The sequence below is a fragment of the Stegodyphus dumicola genome, chromosome 8 (genome assembly GCF_044657685.1).
Source record: "Stegodyphus dumicola isolate Sdum_Otavi_A_Nest chromosome 8, ASM4465768v1".
In the NCBI taxonomy this organism is placed as follows: Eukaryota; Metazoa; Arthropoda; class Arachnida; order Araneae; family Eresidae; genus Stegodyphus; species Stegodyphus dumicola.
This window is the reverse complement of record NC_140775.1, coordinates 33,578,507-33,591,116: the sequence shown is the minus strand read 5'-3', so window position 1 is coordinate 33,591,116 and position 12,610 is coordinate 33,578,507. Positions and strand designations below refer to the sequence as shown.

Here is a 12,610-nt window from a genome sequence, read left to right as displayed (position 1 = left end):
TAAAAGTTTGAAAAGGGCAGTACTGCAGGCTTAGCATGCCAAAATATTTGTCAAGTGAACTGAGAGAATGCGGTTGACGATAGCACACACCGTTGCTGGTTTAGAAAATTCACAGACGGAAACAGAAGTTGTGAAGATTAGAAACGTTTCTATCGGTGGTTTCTAAGCAGATTCTGGACGAAGATATAACGGATGACCCGTATCCAATTATTGAGAAATTAGCGGAAACGATATCTGTGAACAGAAAAGACAAATGTATGAACTTAAGGTTCATCAGAAAGCTGGATCTGTGGGTTCCATATCACTTCTCTGAAAAGCAACAGAAAGGAGAATCAGTACCACTGTTTCTTTTCCTTCTCGTCCCAGAAATGAACCATTTTGATACAAATTTATGCGTGACAAGAAATAAGATTACTTTTTCTTTATGCGTCTGCCACGCTTTTTGGCCCCAACCAAATACATGCAAAGAACGCAATGACAGCATCATTTAGAGACTACGTGTGTATGTGTGCGTGAGAGTAAACAAGAATAATTAAATACACACACACCATATTATTACAATAGCACTTCGAAAATGCATGGCAAGTGCCTAATGGAAAAGTACCGAACTAGACTTTATACCATAATGTTAATTGTCAAACAGCTGTGTTTTGGAAACAGCTGTGTTTGGGAGTCTGTTCTATTCACCTGAATAGAAAGATTATATCCCGAAGGAGTTTTGTTAATTATATGGTCAAATATGAGGGAAATAACCTACTGGGAGTTTATCTACAAGAATTAAACCATAAATGTTGAAATGTATTACCAAGAGTTAGACAGATTGAGGAACTTGATACAGAAGCGTTCAGCATTGTCAATTTTAAAGGATAAATTAATTAAAAGAAAAAATTCAGATTATTTACTTTTCAACGTAATAATGTTAGGCCTCGTGCTACTTTAATCACACGGGAAAAACTACTCAACTTTAATTGGAAAATTTTACTTCAAAACTTGTTCGTTCGGATTGCATTATTTTGAGATGTTATGGAACTTTCCTAGGCTCTTAAAGCATTTGATGACGTGCAAGACATAAAAGCAGCATTACAGGAATTTTTTTGACTTTAAAGTGGGTATCAAGAAGTCATACTAAATGATGGAAATTACGTGGATGCATAGGCACTCTATTTTGAGTTTCATTTTCAAAGAACTTTTCGTGCCTTTAATAATTTATTGATGTCGGCTATCTTTTTCAAGCCAGCATTCCAGCGATTCTTCTTGAAAATTATAAATCTAGCTTATATTATAGAGTCACTGTGTTATTTTGAAGCAGGAGATGTGAAAAATAAGCAATGCCTTAGCCAGGACTCGAACTTGGATCTTTCGAATACGCGCCGAGTGTGCTACCGTTATACCACGAAGACATACGGAAAGGAGAGAGAAAATACCTTATATGCTTCCTCTTTTAAAGGGTGACTGGGAATGAAGGGACCCAATCTCCAAATCCCGGTGGTGACAATTTATCGCCCACCACTCCCACCACTTTTTAGTTCGGACGTCACTATAGATTCATTAAGTTTTTATTGATGCTGAAGACATGAAAAATGTGCAATGCCTTCTCCGAGACTCGAACTTGAACCTATCGAATACGAACGAGTGAGCTGCCGTTACACTATGATGACATGCGGAAAGGAGGGACAAAATATGAAAATAGTTTTGGATATTCCTTTTGCAAAACAGTGGCTATTTCACTATATATGGTGTTCGAAAAGGAAAGCAATTTTCTACCCAGCATATTGCATCTGGCATATTGCAGACGGATCCATTAGTGTTGAGATTAGGTTACTGCATTAGGTTACTTATGGTATTGAGATTAGGTTACTTATGGTTTAAGATGTGGATGACGTTCAAACACACTTTCATAATCTTCAAACCATTCTGTCGCGGTTTTGGCGTGAATTAGTACCTTGTCATCCAGGCACGTTTTTCGAAATATGAAATTCGAATGAGTGTAGTTTATTAATAATCTTTGACAGTGGCAAACTTTCAAGAGCAATCCGTGTTTCCAGTGTTCCTAAGAGTATTTACAACGATTTACTTAATACTGCGCCCCAAACCGCCACCATTGTTCTCCCAGCATAAAGTAGCCCGGATCAAGTGCCTCTGAACGAGCGGTCTATATATATATACCCACTTAAGGTTCATCAGAAAGCTTCAGAGAAGTTATATGGAACCCACAGATCCAGCTTTCTGATGAACCTTAAGTGGAAAAAGACATTATAGGTGGACTCATCGATGAACAGTACACATTTTGCAACGTATACTGTTTACGTTTTGTCGTCGCGACATCACCGAAATTAGCATTTAGCATGTGTTTTAGTCAGAGATTAAATTCTAAAATAGCCGGATCCCTATAAAAGACTTTCACGAATGGTGAACAAAAATAAGTAAATGAAGTAAAAAATAATTTTAAACTAAATAAATGACTTTCATCCCCCCCCCAAAAAAAGATAAAAATAAAAACATAGATTTTATTACGCCCGAAGGAGCGTTTTCTTCACTGGAGATTCAAAACAGGATTTGAAAACTCATACAGACTTTCATTCGACGCAAAATACCATTAGACATTGTAGCGACTTTGCGTTCTTACGCTACCAACATAATACCAGTAAGAAATATAAAGAAACCTCGCGCATAAAATATCCATGCTTGAAGGTGCACGTTAATGTTAAAGAACACTTTGAAATCGTTGATTTTGCTAATTAAAAATGCGTTAAAATTTTACAAAACATGAATTAGATAATAAAACATATAAGCTATTTTCTCCGATCTTTCCGCATGCCTTCGTGGTCTAAGGGTAGCACACTCGGCGCCTATTCGTGAAGTCATGCTCGAGTCCCGGCGAGGGCACTTCTCACTTTTAGCGTTTCCTGCTTCAAAAATTCTAATGATTCTACAAATAAATTCCAAATAAATTCCAAATTTGTCTTCCAGATGCCCATATTCGAGTGGAAGACTACGTTATTCAAAATTTGATGCCTCTAGGTACCGTTGTTTTTTTCACAGTGGGAGAAACATACGTACATTCATGCAAATTCTTCATTATTTAATTTCTTTAAATATAATGCAGGGTTCTAATATTTGGTAGCAAAAATTTGAAAGGTGAAACACCGTTTACAGTGAACCAACGCAAAATGCCAAAACGAAATTAATAGCCCTGAGCCCTTTGGGCTGATAAAAAATTAAAAAACAAATTAAATTTATAACAAATAACTAACTAACAAATTAAAATACCGGAGCTTATCTTTCTTGAGGCTCCGGCAGGAATTGTCATTTCACTCATAAACCGAGAAGTAGAATCGATTTCTGGTGGATTTTCTGGATGAATCTAAGTCCTGTCTTAGTTATCAGTGGTTTTTCCATTGCTACAAAACCATGAATATTACCATTGTGAAGCTCCCGACATTCAACCTTTGTAGAAAAGAGCAAGGTACAAAGAAGGATAAGTTCTCCCATAATTTGAGCAGTTTTTTGATAATTGCCCAGAAAACTGCTTTATGTTTTTGGGCTGCAATTCTTTTTAACACTTTAACGTTCCTCTTATTTGAATGGATTATTAGGATAATCCATTCAATTATTATAAGGATAATTAGGATCCTTATTATGGATATTTTGGATCTCAGTACTTTAAAAAGATCTGTTGTTTCGGTGACAGAAACACCAGCCAGTAAAACATTCAGATATACCTTGATTAAGATCTATTCCTTATTTTATGTCATGTAGATTTTAATGGTTGGTAATAGTATCATAATATCGCTGAAAATTGAAACTCTTTTACGTTGATAAAATTCGAAATCAAATAGGGTTTTCAATCAGAAGCGTATGCATTTGTTTGAAATTTAGAGGCAACATTTGCAAGGGCTTCAGTTTCATTATCCAATCTCTGTATGTTAAACGCATTTTTAAGAAATCTTATTTAATTCTTTTCTCAAACTGGAACTATCTGCATGCGATTAATAATTCAAGATAGTATATTATGCAATATTTTTATACATCTTTCATTAAAAGAAATTTACAAATAGTTTTTAAAAAAATTTTTCTTACTTTTCACCTTTATTACTGCCTTCATTTCCACCAAAACATATCATAAAATGCAAATATAAATGAATTTCCATACGTATATTAATTAATTACTGAGAATTGTAGATATGGATAAGAAAACATTGCATTCAAGTAATTTGAGACGCAAGAATTCAATATACAAAAATTATTGGCAGTTTTATTTATGTATTTGGCATTAAAGGAAATAATTTAAGAGCTATCTGGGAAGAGACTCTATAACAAACACTGTGACTCGTAACAAAAACCGACTATTTACATACTACATGAAACTATATTAAAATACTGAAGTTCCCTGAATTAATCAAAATCGATAAAATTTTAAAATTCATGTTCTGTGACAAAAATGAAGATTTTGGCGATGGCATTCCCTCCATAAAGACCATTGTGATAGATCTTGGCAGTGAGGTCCAACTCGATCTCTTGAGGCCCCGGAATTGTCTTGAGAAGCGACAACATGGCCTCGTTGTAGGCAGTTCTGCGCAGATGGAAATATGCCCTAGTGGCAGGGGGTACCCCTTGTGGGGCTCTGACTTCCTTCAGATCAAGATTAAACTGGACTGTAGTTTCTTTGAGCGCTGGACCTCTCATGGTGAAAAGATCGAGTTGACCCGATGCTGGAATCCTTATGTTGGATACAAAAGTGATATAGTTGTAGGAGATGGACAGGGGCTTCTTGAAACATTCGGTGTCCCTTTCTTGGCACTCTCTGTGTGACTGCTTGCATCGGCTGCAAGAGAAAGGGAATGAAATGAGAGAAATCTGCCGTAGCCTTTCCACAGTTCGAAAACGTGTTTTATTTAAGCATCGAAACTATTATGGTAATTACTGTATGGTGCTCAAAAATAAAAAGATTTTATATGGAAAATAATGTAAGAAGAATAGATGATTAAGCAAATGCATAATGAAATATTACATAATTTATTAAAATAAGAGGTAGGGAATAGTCAAGCATTTAATACAAAAATGGAGTTTTTCTAAAAAGGAAGCATGGAATTAATAACTGTCCACTTAATTCTTACCAGATCTTTTATTTACGTCATACAAGTCATGTATGGAAGAAAAGCAATTTTAAACGATCTTAGTTAACTTCTTAGTCATAAATTCAGGATTATAGATAATTTAGAATGCTGAATAATATGTTCTACTAAAACTTACCATTTCAGGAAATGAAATAAACTAATTACTGAAGATTTCAATAGAGATTCACCGCAGAATGTTATAAACTGAAATTTGGCACATAATAAAATTCTTTAGGCAATGTTGAAACATCTTAGCATCTAGAATCGAGCTTTAATTTCAAGATGATCTACGAAGAAAATTCCATATTTTGACTCAATTAAGCCCTGAGACTTCTGCGGCTCTCACTTGGTCAGTGAAACCCAATATCCTTAGCTGACACATTTTCTATAACTCGAGAACATAGTACGCAGATTATTAATGTATTCTGTTTGCTAATTAAAAGCCCAATACCAGGAAGGGAAAAATATGTACGAAATCGATACTCATTGAAGATTTAACTTCCATCATATTGATAAAATGCTTATAAATGAAATTCGCTAGGACCTTGAGAATTACAAAGTAATTGATATCGCGTAATATTATCGAGGGTATTAAACAATGCTACATGGTCCGACATGGAAGGAATGAAATTTGGAATGCATATTTAAAGTACGTCACTCCACTTCTCAGTATGATAATAAAGTGCATCTGTGATAGTAGGTGGTAATAATTGGTTTATTTATAAATATGTGACTACGGACCAGACGATTCAATCAATGAAAAAGTAAGGCAAAGCAAGATTATAAAAACAATAACAAATAACAGCCCTCCAGAATCTTTGGACTTGTGTAAAATACGTCGTAGTGCATTGTGTAGGTATAGCTAGAATTATTTTAAAAACACTGCCAATTCCTTGGTGAGGCATCACTAGCTTAAAGAGTCAGCAATTTATATGGGTGCAGAGGCGGAAGTATCAGTGACACTTCGTTCCATAACTCATGTGATAGACCTACCATAGGGCATTGCTCTTAGATGTCGCAGCGAGCCTTTCATTGAATTATATCAAAGATAGATTTATTTATTATATTGAAACATTTGAAGGAAAATGAAGCATCTAAAGACTATAGCAATATCCTGCTGCTCTTAACGATATCACACCGAATATGTGGACTCTGTCCTTTGTGCAACGGATCTCAAGTTTGAGCTAAGTTAATTGATACAGTTTTACGATTACTCCGTGTTGTACTATAAATATCTTTCTACTTATCGTTTTTGCGTCGGCGTAACTGAAATTTCTCAGCCCTGTGTGTGGTTCTTCTAAATACTCTCAACACATGTTCTCTTCATTGTTGCCTGATTCCTCTAGTATGAGCTCAGATAACTCGATTGGAAATTTTTTCTTACATCATACCTTAAATAGCACTTGGCCAAAGCTTGAAGTCTGGTCGTTATCGCTATTAGTTCATCGATTGAGCATGTTATATCCTTCTGTCAGCATCGCTAATGAGCACCATTTCAGTACTTTACGTTATCTCTGTGCTACATTTACGTTATTTTCAGAAGTTTATTAATTAATGGTGCGACATACCAGTTACATGTCCTTCCTCGGCGTACAGTTACACAAATTTTATCTCCTTGGTATTACAATTTTAACGATCAGCAAAGCATATCAGTCTGAAATGAACCACAGCACGATTTTCACTCAGGAGGAGGAAACTAATTCTTTAAGCACTTTAGGAAGAACCAATACGTCTTTATATCTGTCACAGAAATACCCAGCTATACAAAGAGTTATCCTTGAAAGTATAATGAAGATTCTTATTTTCCTCGCCTTAACAATGTTTTTTTCTTTCGCTAAGAGTATGCTCTCTCCAATTTTAAATTAATTATTTATAAAAATAATCTCGTAAAAGCATTGCAAAAATGTTACCCAGTTGCTTGCTTATTGGGATAAAGTTAACTTTGATTACAAAGGAAGCAATTATTAAATGCAACATATAAAAATTGCCTACAAATAATTTTTATGTTTCTTTTACATATATAGAAATGAAATTATTTTTCAGATGTAATTTAACCCTTTGACTAACGGGACATACGTGTCCCACTAAAAGTTTAAAAATTACTGATGGGTTAAAAAGTCCTTAGAATCTCCTGAATGTTTGGGATCATCTTCCAATAGTTGTAAAATCAAGATGCCGCTTGTGCTCGTCGTACATAAATGAACATAGAGAAAAGAAAAAAATATGAGTTGCCTAATGTGTAATGTTATGCAAATAATGCTTTAACCTGTACCATACGATGTAAAATCTATTTCATATAATAAAGTTTTCGAGAATAATAGTAATTGAGTAATAAGTCTTATAGTAAGTCGATCACTACGTGTTGGGACATATGTCCATTAACTACGGCTAGAACATAGTATGTGTCCCAGCCTTTAGCTTGAAAACCGTTTGTTAAAAAATTCCCAAATGCTAAATTTTCCTTATTGTGACATATTTTGTTTACTTGGATAGGAAACGGGCTAATTTTTTTTAAATTCGTAATCTAAGGCTTAAAAGTTATATTCCACCATTATAAAAGAATTAATACACGATTTATTTGTTCGCATTTAAAATACTAGTACTGGGTTTCTCAAGTTAAAATCTATTGTTAGACCTAGATTTTCTTTCCATCAAAACTAGAATAACTACATCCTTTTCACTTAGGAGTTTCTCTAACCATAAACGTTACTCCTAAGACCTTGTGCTTAGTATTTAAACCCATATTCCTTCTATCCTAAGTTTTAAAGTTTATTCGGAATATATGAACAAAATATATTTTCTTAAGTATGCCTCTTTAAAATGATGAAACGACTGCATGCTTTACAGCTGTCATTTTCCAAGGCTTATTTAAGGGAAGTAAATCAAAGCGATATTAAGAATTTATTTCCATAGATATATAAGAATCTATATAACTAGCGAGACAGCTTGCATTGATAGATCATATTCTAACACAGACGATAAGAGGTGGCTAACGACAAAGCAGAATTTATTTGCTAATAAGTTATTCCATATAGATCCGTAATAATTCGTCACACACTTACAGCATAGAATTTTTATTTTCAGATTTTCAACGAAACTCAGTCCCAGAGTTTCATCATCACTACAATTCACAACTGAATTCTTTGAATGCCATATGAAGAAAGAAGGATTCTTTATTGTTGACTGGTGCATATATTTGACTTTTGCTTCATTTATTAGTTCTCAACACTGTGATTAATCTGGATCTATATCTATAGATCTTCGATATGGGGGATTTGTGATTGAGATTTTAAGCTCTGGAAAGCTTGTGCATAAGAAAAACTTAGTGGGCACGTTTACAGCTAGCCCTACATTGCCATGTGCTTTCCTTTAAGATTCCACAGTAAACTGAATTTCGAACTGATTGTATCTAACTATTGCAGTCACTAAGTCCAAATTTAATTATTTTAATAGTCTTTGTCAGAGTCATATTCCATCAGAAATTAGAAACTATTCAAAATTCATTAAGTAACAGCTGAATATCAAAGCTTCAAAAAATGAAATTAATTTGAGGCCTAATTTAGGCTAATTTAAGGAAGTGCTCAAAAGCCAAATTCTTCGTTTGTTGGAGGTCTGACAAAAACACGGTATAATTTATATGAAAACATATGAAGGCTTATGTAGAAAGGTATAGAAAAACCTGAAAAATTATATTAGAAAGTTTGAGAAAATTATAAATACGTTCACAGTTGAAATAGAAGTCGTCATAGAAAAGCTTATGCAAAATATAGAGTCAAGTCTAACTGTTAATTGACTATACATAATAATTTTCAAGCGAAAGAATAGAAACGTTTCTTGAGATATAAGCTAAAAATGGAATTTTGTTGAATTGTAAATTAAAGAAAACATGCATTCAGTGGTATCAGTTATCATACATATCAGTGTTGAACAGAACTAATGTCATAGGCGAAAGAAAAAAATATTAGATCATAAAAGACAAGATGTATGTTGCTGTATAAATAATTCAGAATAATATCCTTGTTATGTGTTAATTTTTTTCTCGCTAATTTGAATAAACGTCCTTTTTCTGTTGGCAATTACTCAAAGAAATAGCTGTAACAATTTCCGTGAATACTACTAAATCACATAAAAGTAACTCTTAAGTAAATAGTTAAGACCACGTCATAGGAAATAACAATAAGCTTGCAAATAAAATATTAGGACAGCGAACTTTGCAGCACAAAGAAGACTTCAAAAAATGCTAACGAATGTAATGCATGTAAAGTTGCGTTTTATATGACAATTTTTTTTTATGAGATTACTAATGTAAAATCGCATTCATACTGGGCTCTGGTTACTTCCACAACCAATTTAAAATGCTCATTTGGACAAACAAATATTTTCACTGGATGTCTGTTCATAAAAACACATAATAACTAAATTAAGATATGATTACTACTCAAATACAACAGTCCAGATGGCTAAGAACGAAAATCAAAATCAGTGTGATTTATGTTAAATTTACACAGACAAAATATACAGACAATTGACTTAAAGCAATTTAAGTCAATTAAGGTGAAACCATAACAGGTTATTGCCGAAACATTTTCCAACAAAAACCATTTACCAAAACAAAGAATAGCATATATTTTATCACCATAATGCATTGGAACATATTAAAATTAAAAAATTGTTTTCATTATATATATTAAGATCTGATATCTAAACGAAGCTTTGCTTGAAGTCAAAGTAAAATTCGTTTGAAGTCAACAGAAAATTAACTTAAATTCAGGAAGAAATTCACTGAAAAAAAAGTGCAAAATTTTGTCAAAGGAAAATTTACTTAATTAATAGGATATTCGGCGAAAGTCAAACAGCGAGAGCTATCCGTCATGTCTCTATCATATTCAAAAGCAATGATGAATTCATCTGAGTTTAAAAAAAAGTGGAAGTTATAAAAAGCTGGCCACTGGTAGTGAAGTAACAGTGCTCCGTTTGTTGAACAAAAAAGGCTTTTGACTGGAGTAGTGTTAATTCAATTTTTTGGATCCAGTGTAAGTTATTTAAATTAAAGAAATTTGAAAGTTTGTGTAACATACTGTTTATGGTGCTAGATACTTTATGACCTTTCATATCTGGTTGATTTGTAGAATTGGCAAACTTACTTGTTGCGATAAGCAAGAAGAATAATAGTATAAAATTAATATAATATCTAATTACAGCAAAGCATTAGAAACAAATGATTAAGCGAATTTTGAATAGCACAATTTATTTAAATAATTTATGATTAAAGATATATATTTTTAACAAATTGCATCATGCAGATTTCTTTCACTTCATACTCTTTCCTCAGTCCGTCCTTGAGCCTAAACCCATGTCAATTTGGGTATTTTGAACAAGTCTTTTGCCGCACAGGATGCAAAACGAGAGGAAAAGCTACACAGTTTGGAAAATGTGTTCATATTTCACTTTTTGATAGAGAAAGAAGTAAAAATAATAAATAAAAAAATTGGCTTTGAGTACAACATAAATTTCTGTAAACATTTTTTCACGCATTAGGATTATCAGATTAAGGTGGAGAATTTTAGCTAAAGTGTCGTAAAATACCATAAGATGTGTACCGAAATTTTCAAATTCAAGCAAATATTAAAAAAAAAATTCTGTTCCCAAAGTCATAATTTTGCAAATCAAAACTTTCACTTTTCACTTTTTGATGGAAAAAAACGGTAAAAAATAAATAATTTTTTTCTTTAAATAGAACATAAATTTATTTAAGTTTTTAAAACATTTTGGAAACAGAATAGCGCATCTTAGATTTTTTTTGCAAGTGTCTGTCAACACTAAAATCATATCTTTATGAACATTGAGGAAAATACTAACCATGCAGGCTCCAAATTGCTAGGTAAGTTTTTGTACAATAATACTGAAAGTTCTAGATATATTTCACAAGATCACGAATGTTCAATTAAGAGAATTATCAATAAAAAATTTGAGAATAATTGCATTAAGGCGATATGACGAAAACTTTAAGCCAAACTGAATCGTTTTTCACATTTGATCTATTGAAAAGCCATAACATACTTATAGCTATGAAGAAAGGTACAATTTATACAAAGAAGAAAATATACATTGATTAATAATAAATTTGAAAATAAGAGAGAATAAAAAAGGGTTTCTCACAAATAATTTTATTCACTTGCTTTAATTTAATTTTTTAAGCTACCGAATTTCTTTTGCTGATAATTTTCAAGTAATGTCCTCTCTTAATGAAATGAATTTAATTTAAGCTTTCCCTATTTATCCCAAGTTTTTAAACTTAACGAATGATTCAAATTTTAAGGTTTTCTATTCATTTTCTTGTTCCTGATCTAAAAGCGTTTGTTTCATTTTCCGGCAACAGGATGCATTATTTATCATTTTGGCGTAAATTTTGATGAAATATTCTCTGAAAGTAGCGCCGCAATTAGTTAAGAATAGCCAAATTCACGGGAATTGCAAAGAGAAATATTTAAATAAAATAAGACGATTATTGGCAATGATTTGAGGTACATTCAGTTTTGCTGTTTTATAAAAATATTTTGTTTCTGTTTCCTAATTTATTACTTAAATATGCATGTGTAATACCTCAAATAAAGTAACGTCGTTTAAAGCACCTGGTGGAATTATTAGATGCAACTTTTTTTTTTTTTTTTTCCTGCTTCCTTTCGCTTGATATACGAATATGGTTAATCTAACCGTTACTTAAATTAATGGACTAACGCATCTTGTAAAAAACTCGATACGATATAAGTATACGATAGAATTTTTGCATAATAATAATTGTAATCTATTCACAGAGTATAAATTTGTGAGCTTATGCATTGCAGTCGACCTTCAATAATCCTCAACTAAAGGAGAAAGAAAACACCGATTTCGGATTCTACATTTCGGCATTCATTTCGATATATACAAGCTTTGGGTAATCGAAGTGCACTGGATAGATATACAGTTTCGTATATAAATAAATAAATAAATTAATAAAAACACTCACTTCCTATGGTCTTTATCTCTGAAGTAGTTGGGCGGGCAGATTATGCGATTACACTTGTAACCTCCTCTTGTGTTTAGACACACTTCTTCGGGCTCGCAAACGTTGGATTGCTCACATTCGTCAATATCTGCGAATATAAGTCAAGCTAATAAAAAACGTATTCAAAATATTCGTGGATTAAAATCGCCGTTAGCTTCGCAATACAAAACAAAGATATGGTACAGAATTGTCTCTAACTATTGAAATTGTGTTGAAAATAAAGAAATGAGATTATTTCGTAGAAAACTTAGAGACCGTTTTGCACAATTTAAAATTTAAACTTAATGCTTTATCATGATCTTTGCGGAAGGAAAATTTAAATTCTGGGTTTCAAGCAGGAACTCATTTATAAGCAGGTGGCTACCACAGTGTTACTGAGGACCAGCAACCACTAGCCAATTTCTGTTAATATCCGTTTGAGAAAATGATTTGAATCTAGGCCTTT

General features: G+C 32.8%; 1 protein-coding gene across 5 annotated transcripts in view; it reads right to left on the bottom strand.

Annotated features, from left to right (window-relative positions):
* Positions 1-12,610, bottom strand: part of LOC118183484 (uncharacterized) — a 201,543-nt gene that overhangs the window by 12,851 nt on the left and 176,082 nt on the right. For 4 of the 5 annotated variants that reach the window (XM_085821728.1, XM_085821725.1, XM_085821727.1 and 1 more), the window contains one exon: positions 12,127-12,253. In XM_085821728.1, coding sequence (XP_085677854.1) covers positions 12,127-12,253 — 127 coding nt within the window. Of the gene's footprint in view, positions 1-4,228; positions 4,826-12,126; positions 12,254-12,610 lie in introns of those variants that run through there. The other variant, XM_085821726.1, reaches the window with a different exon arrangement.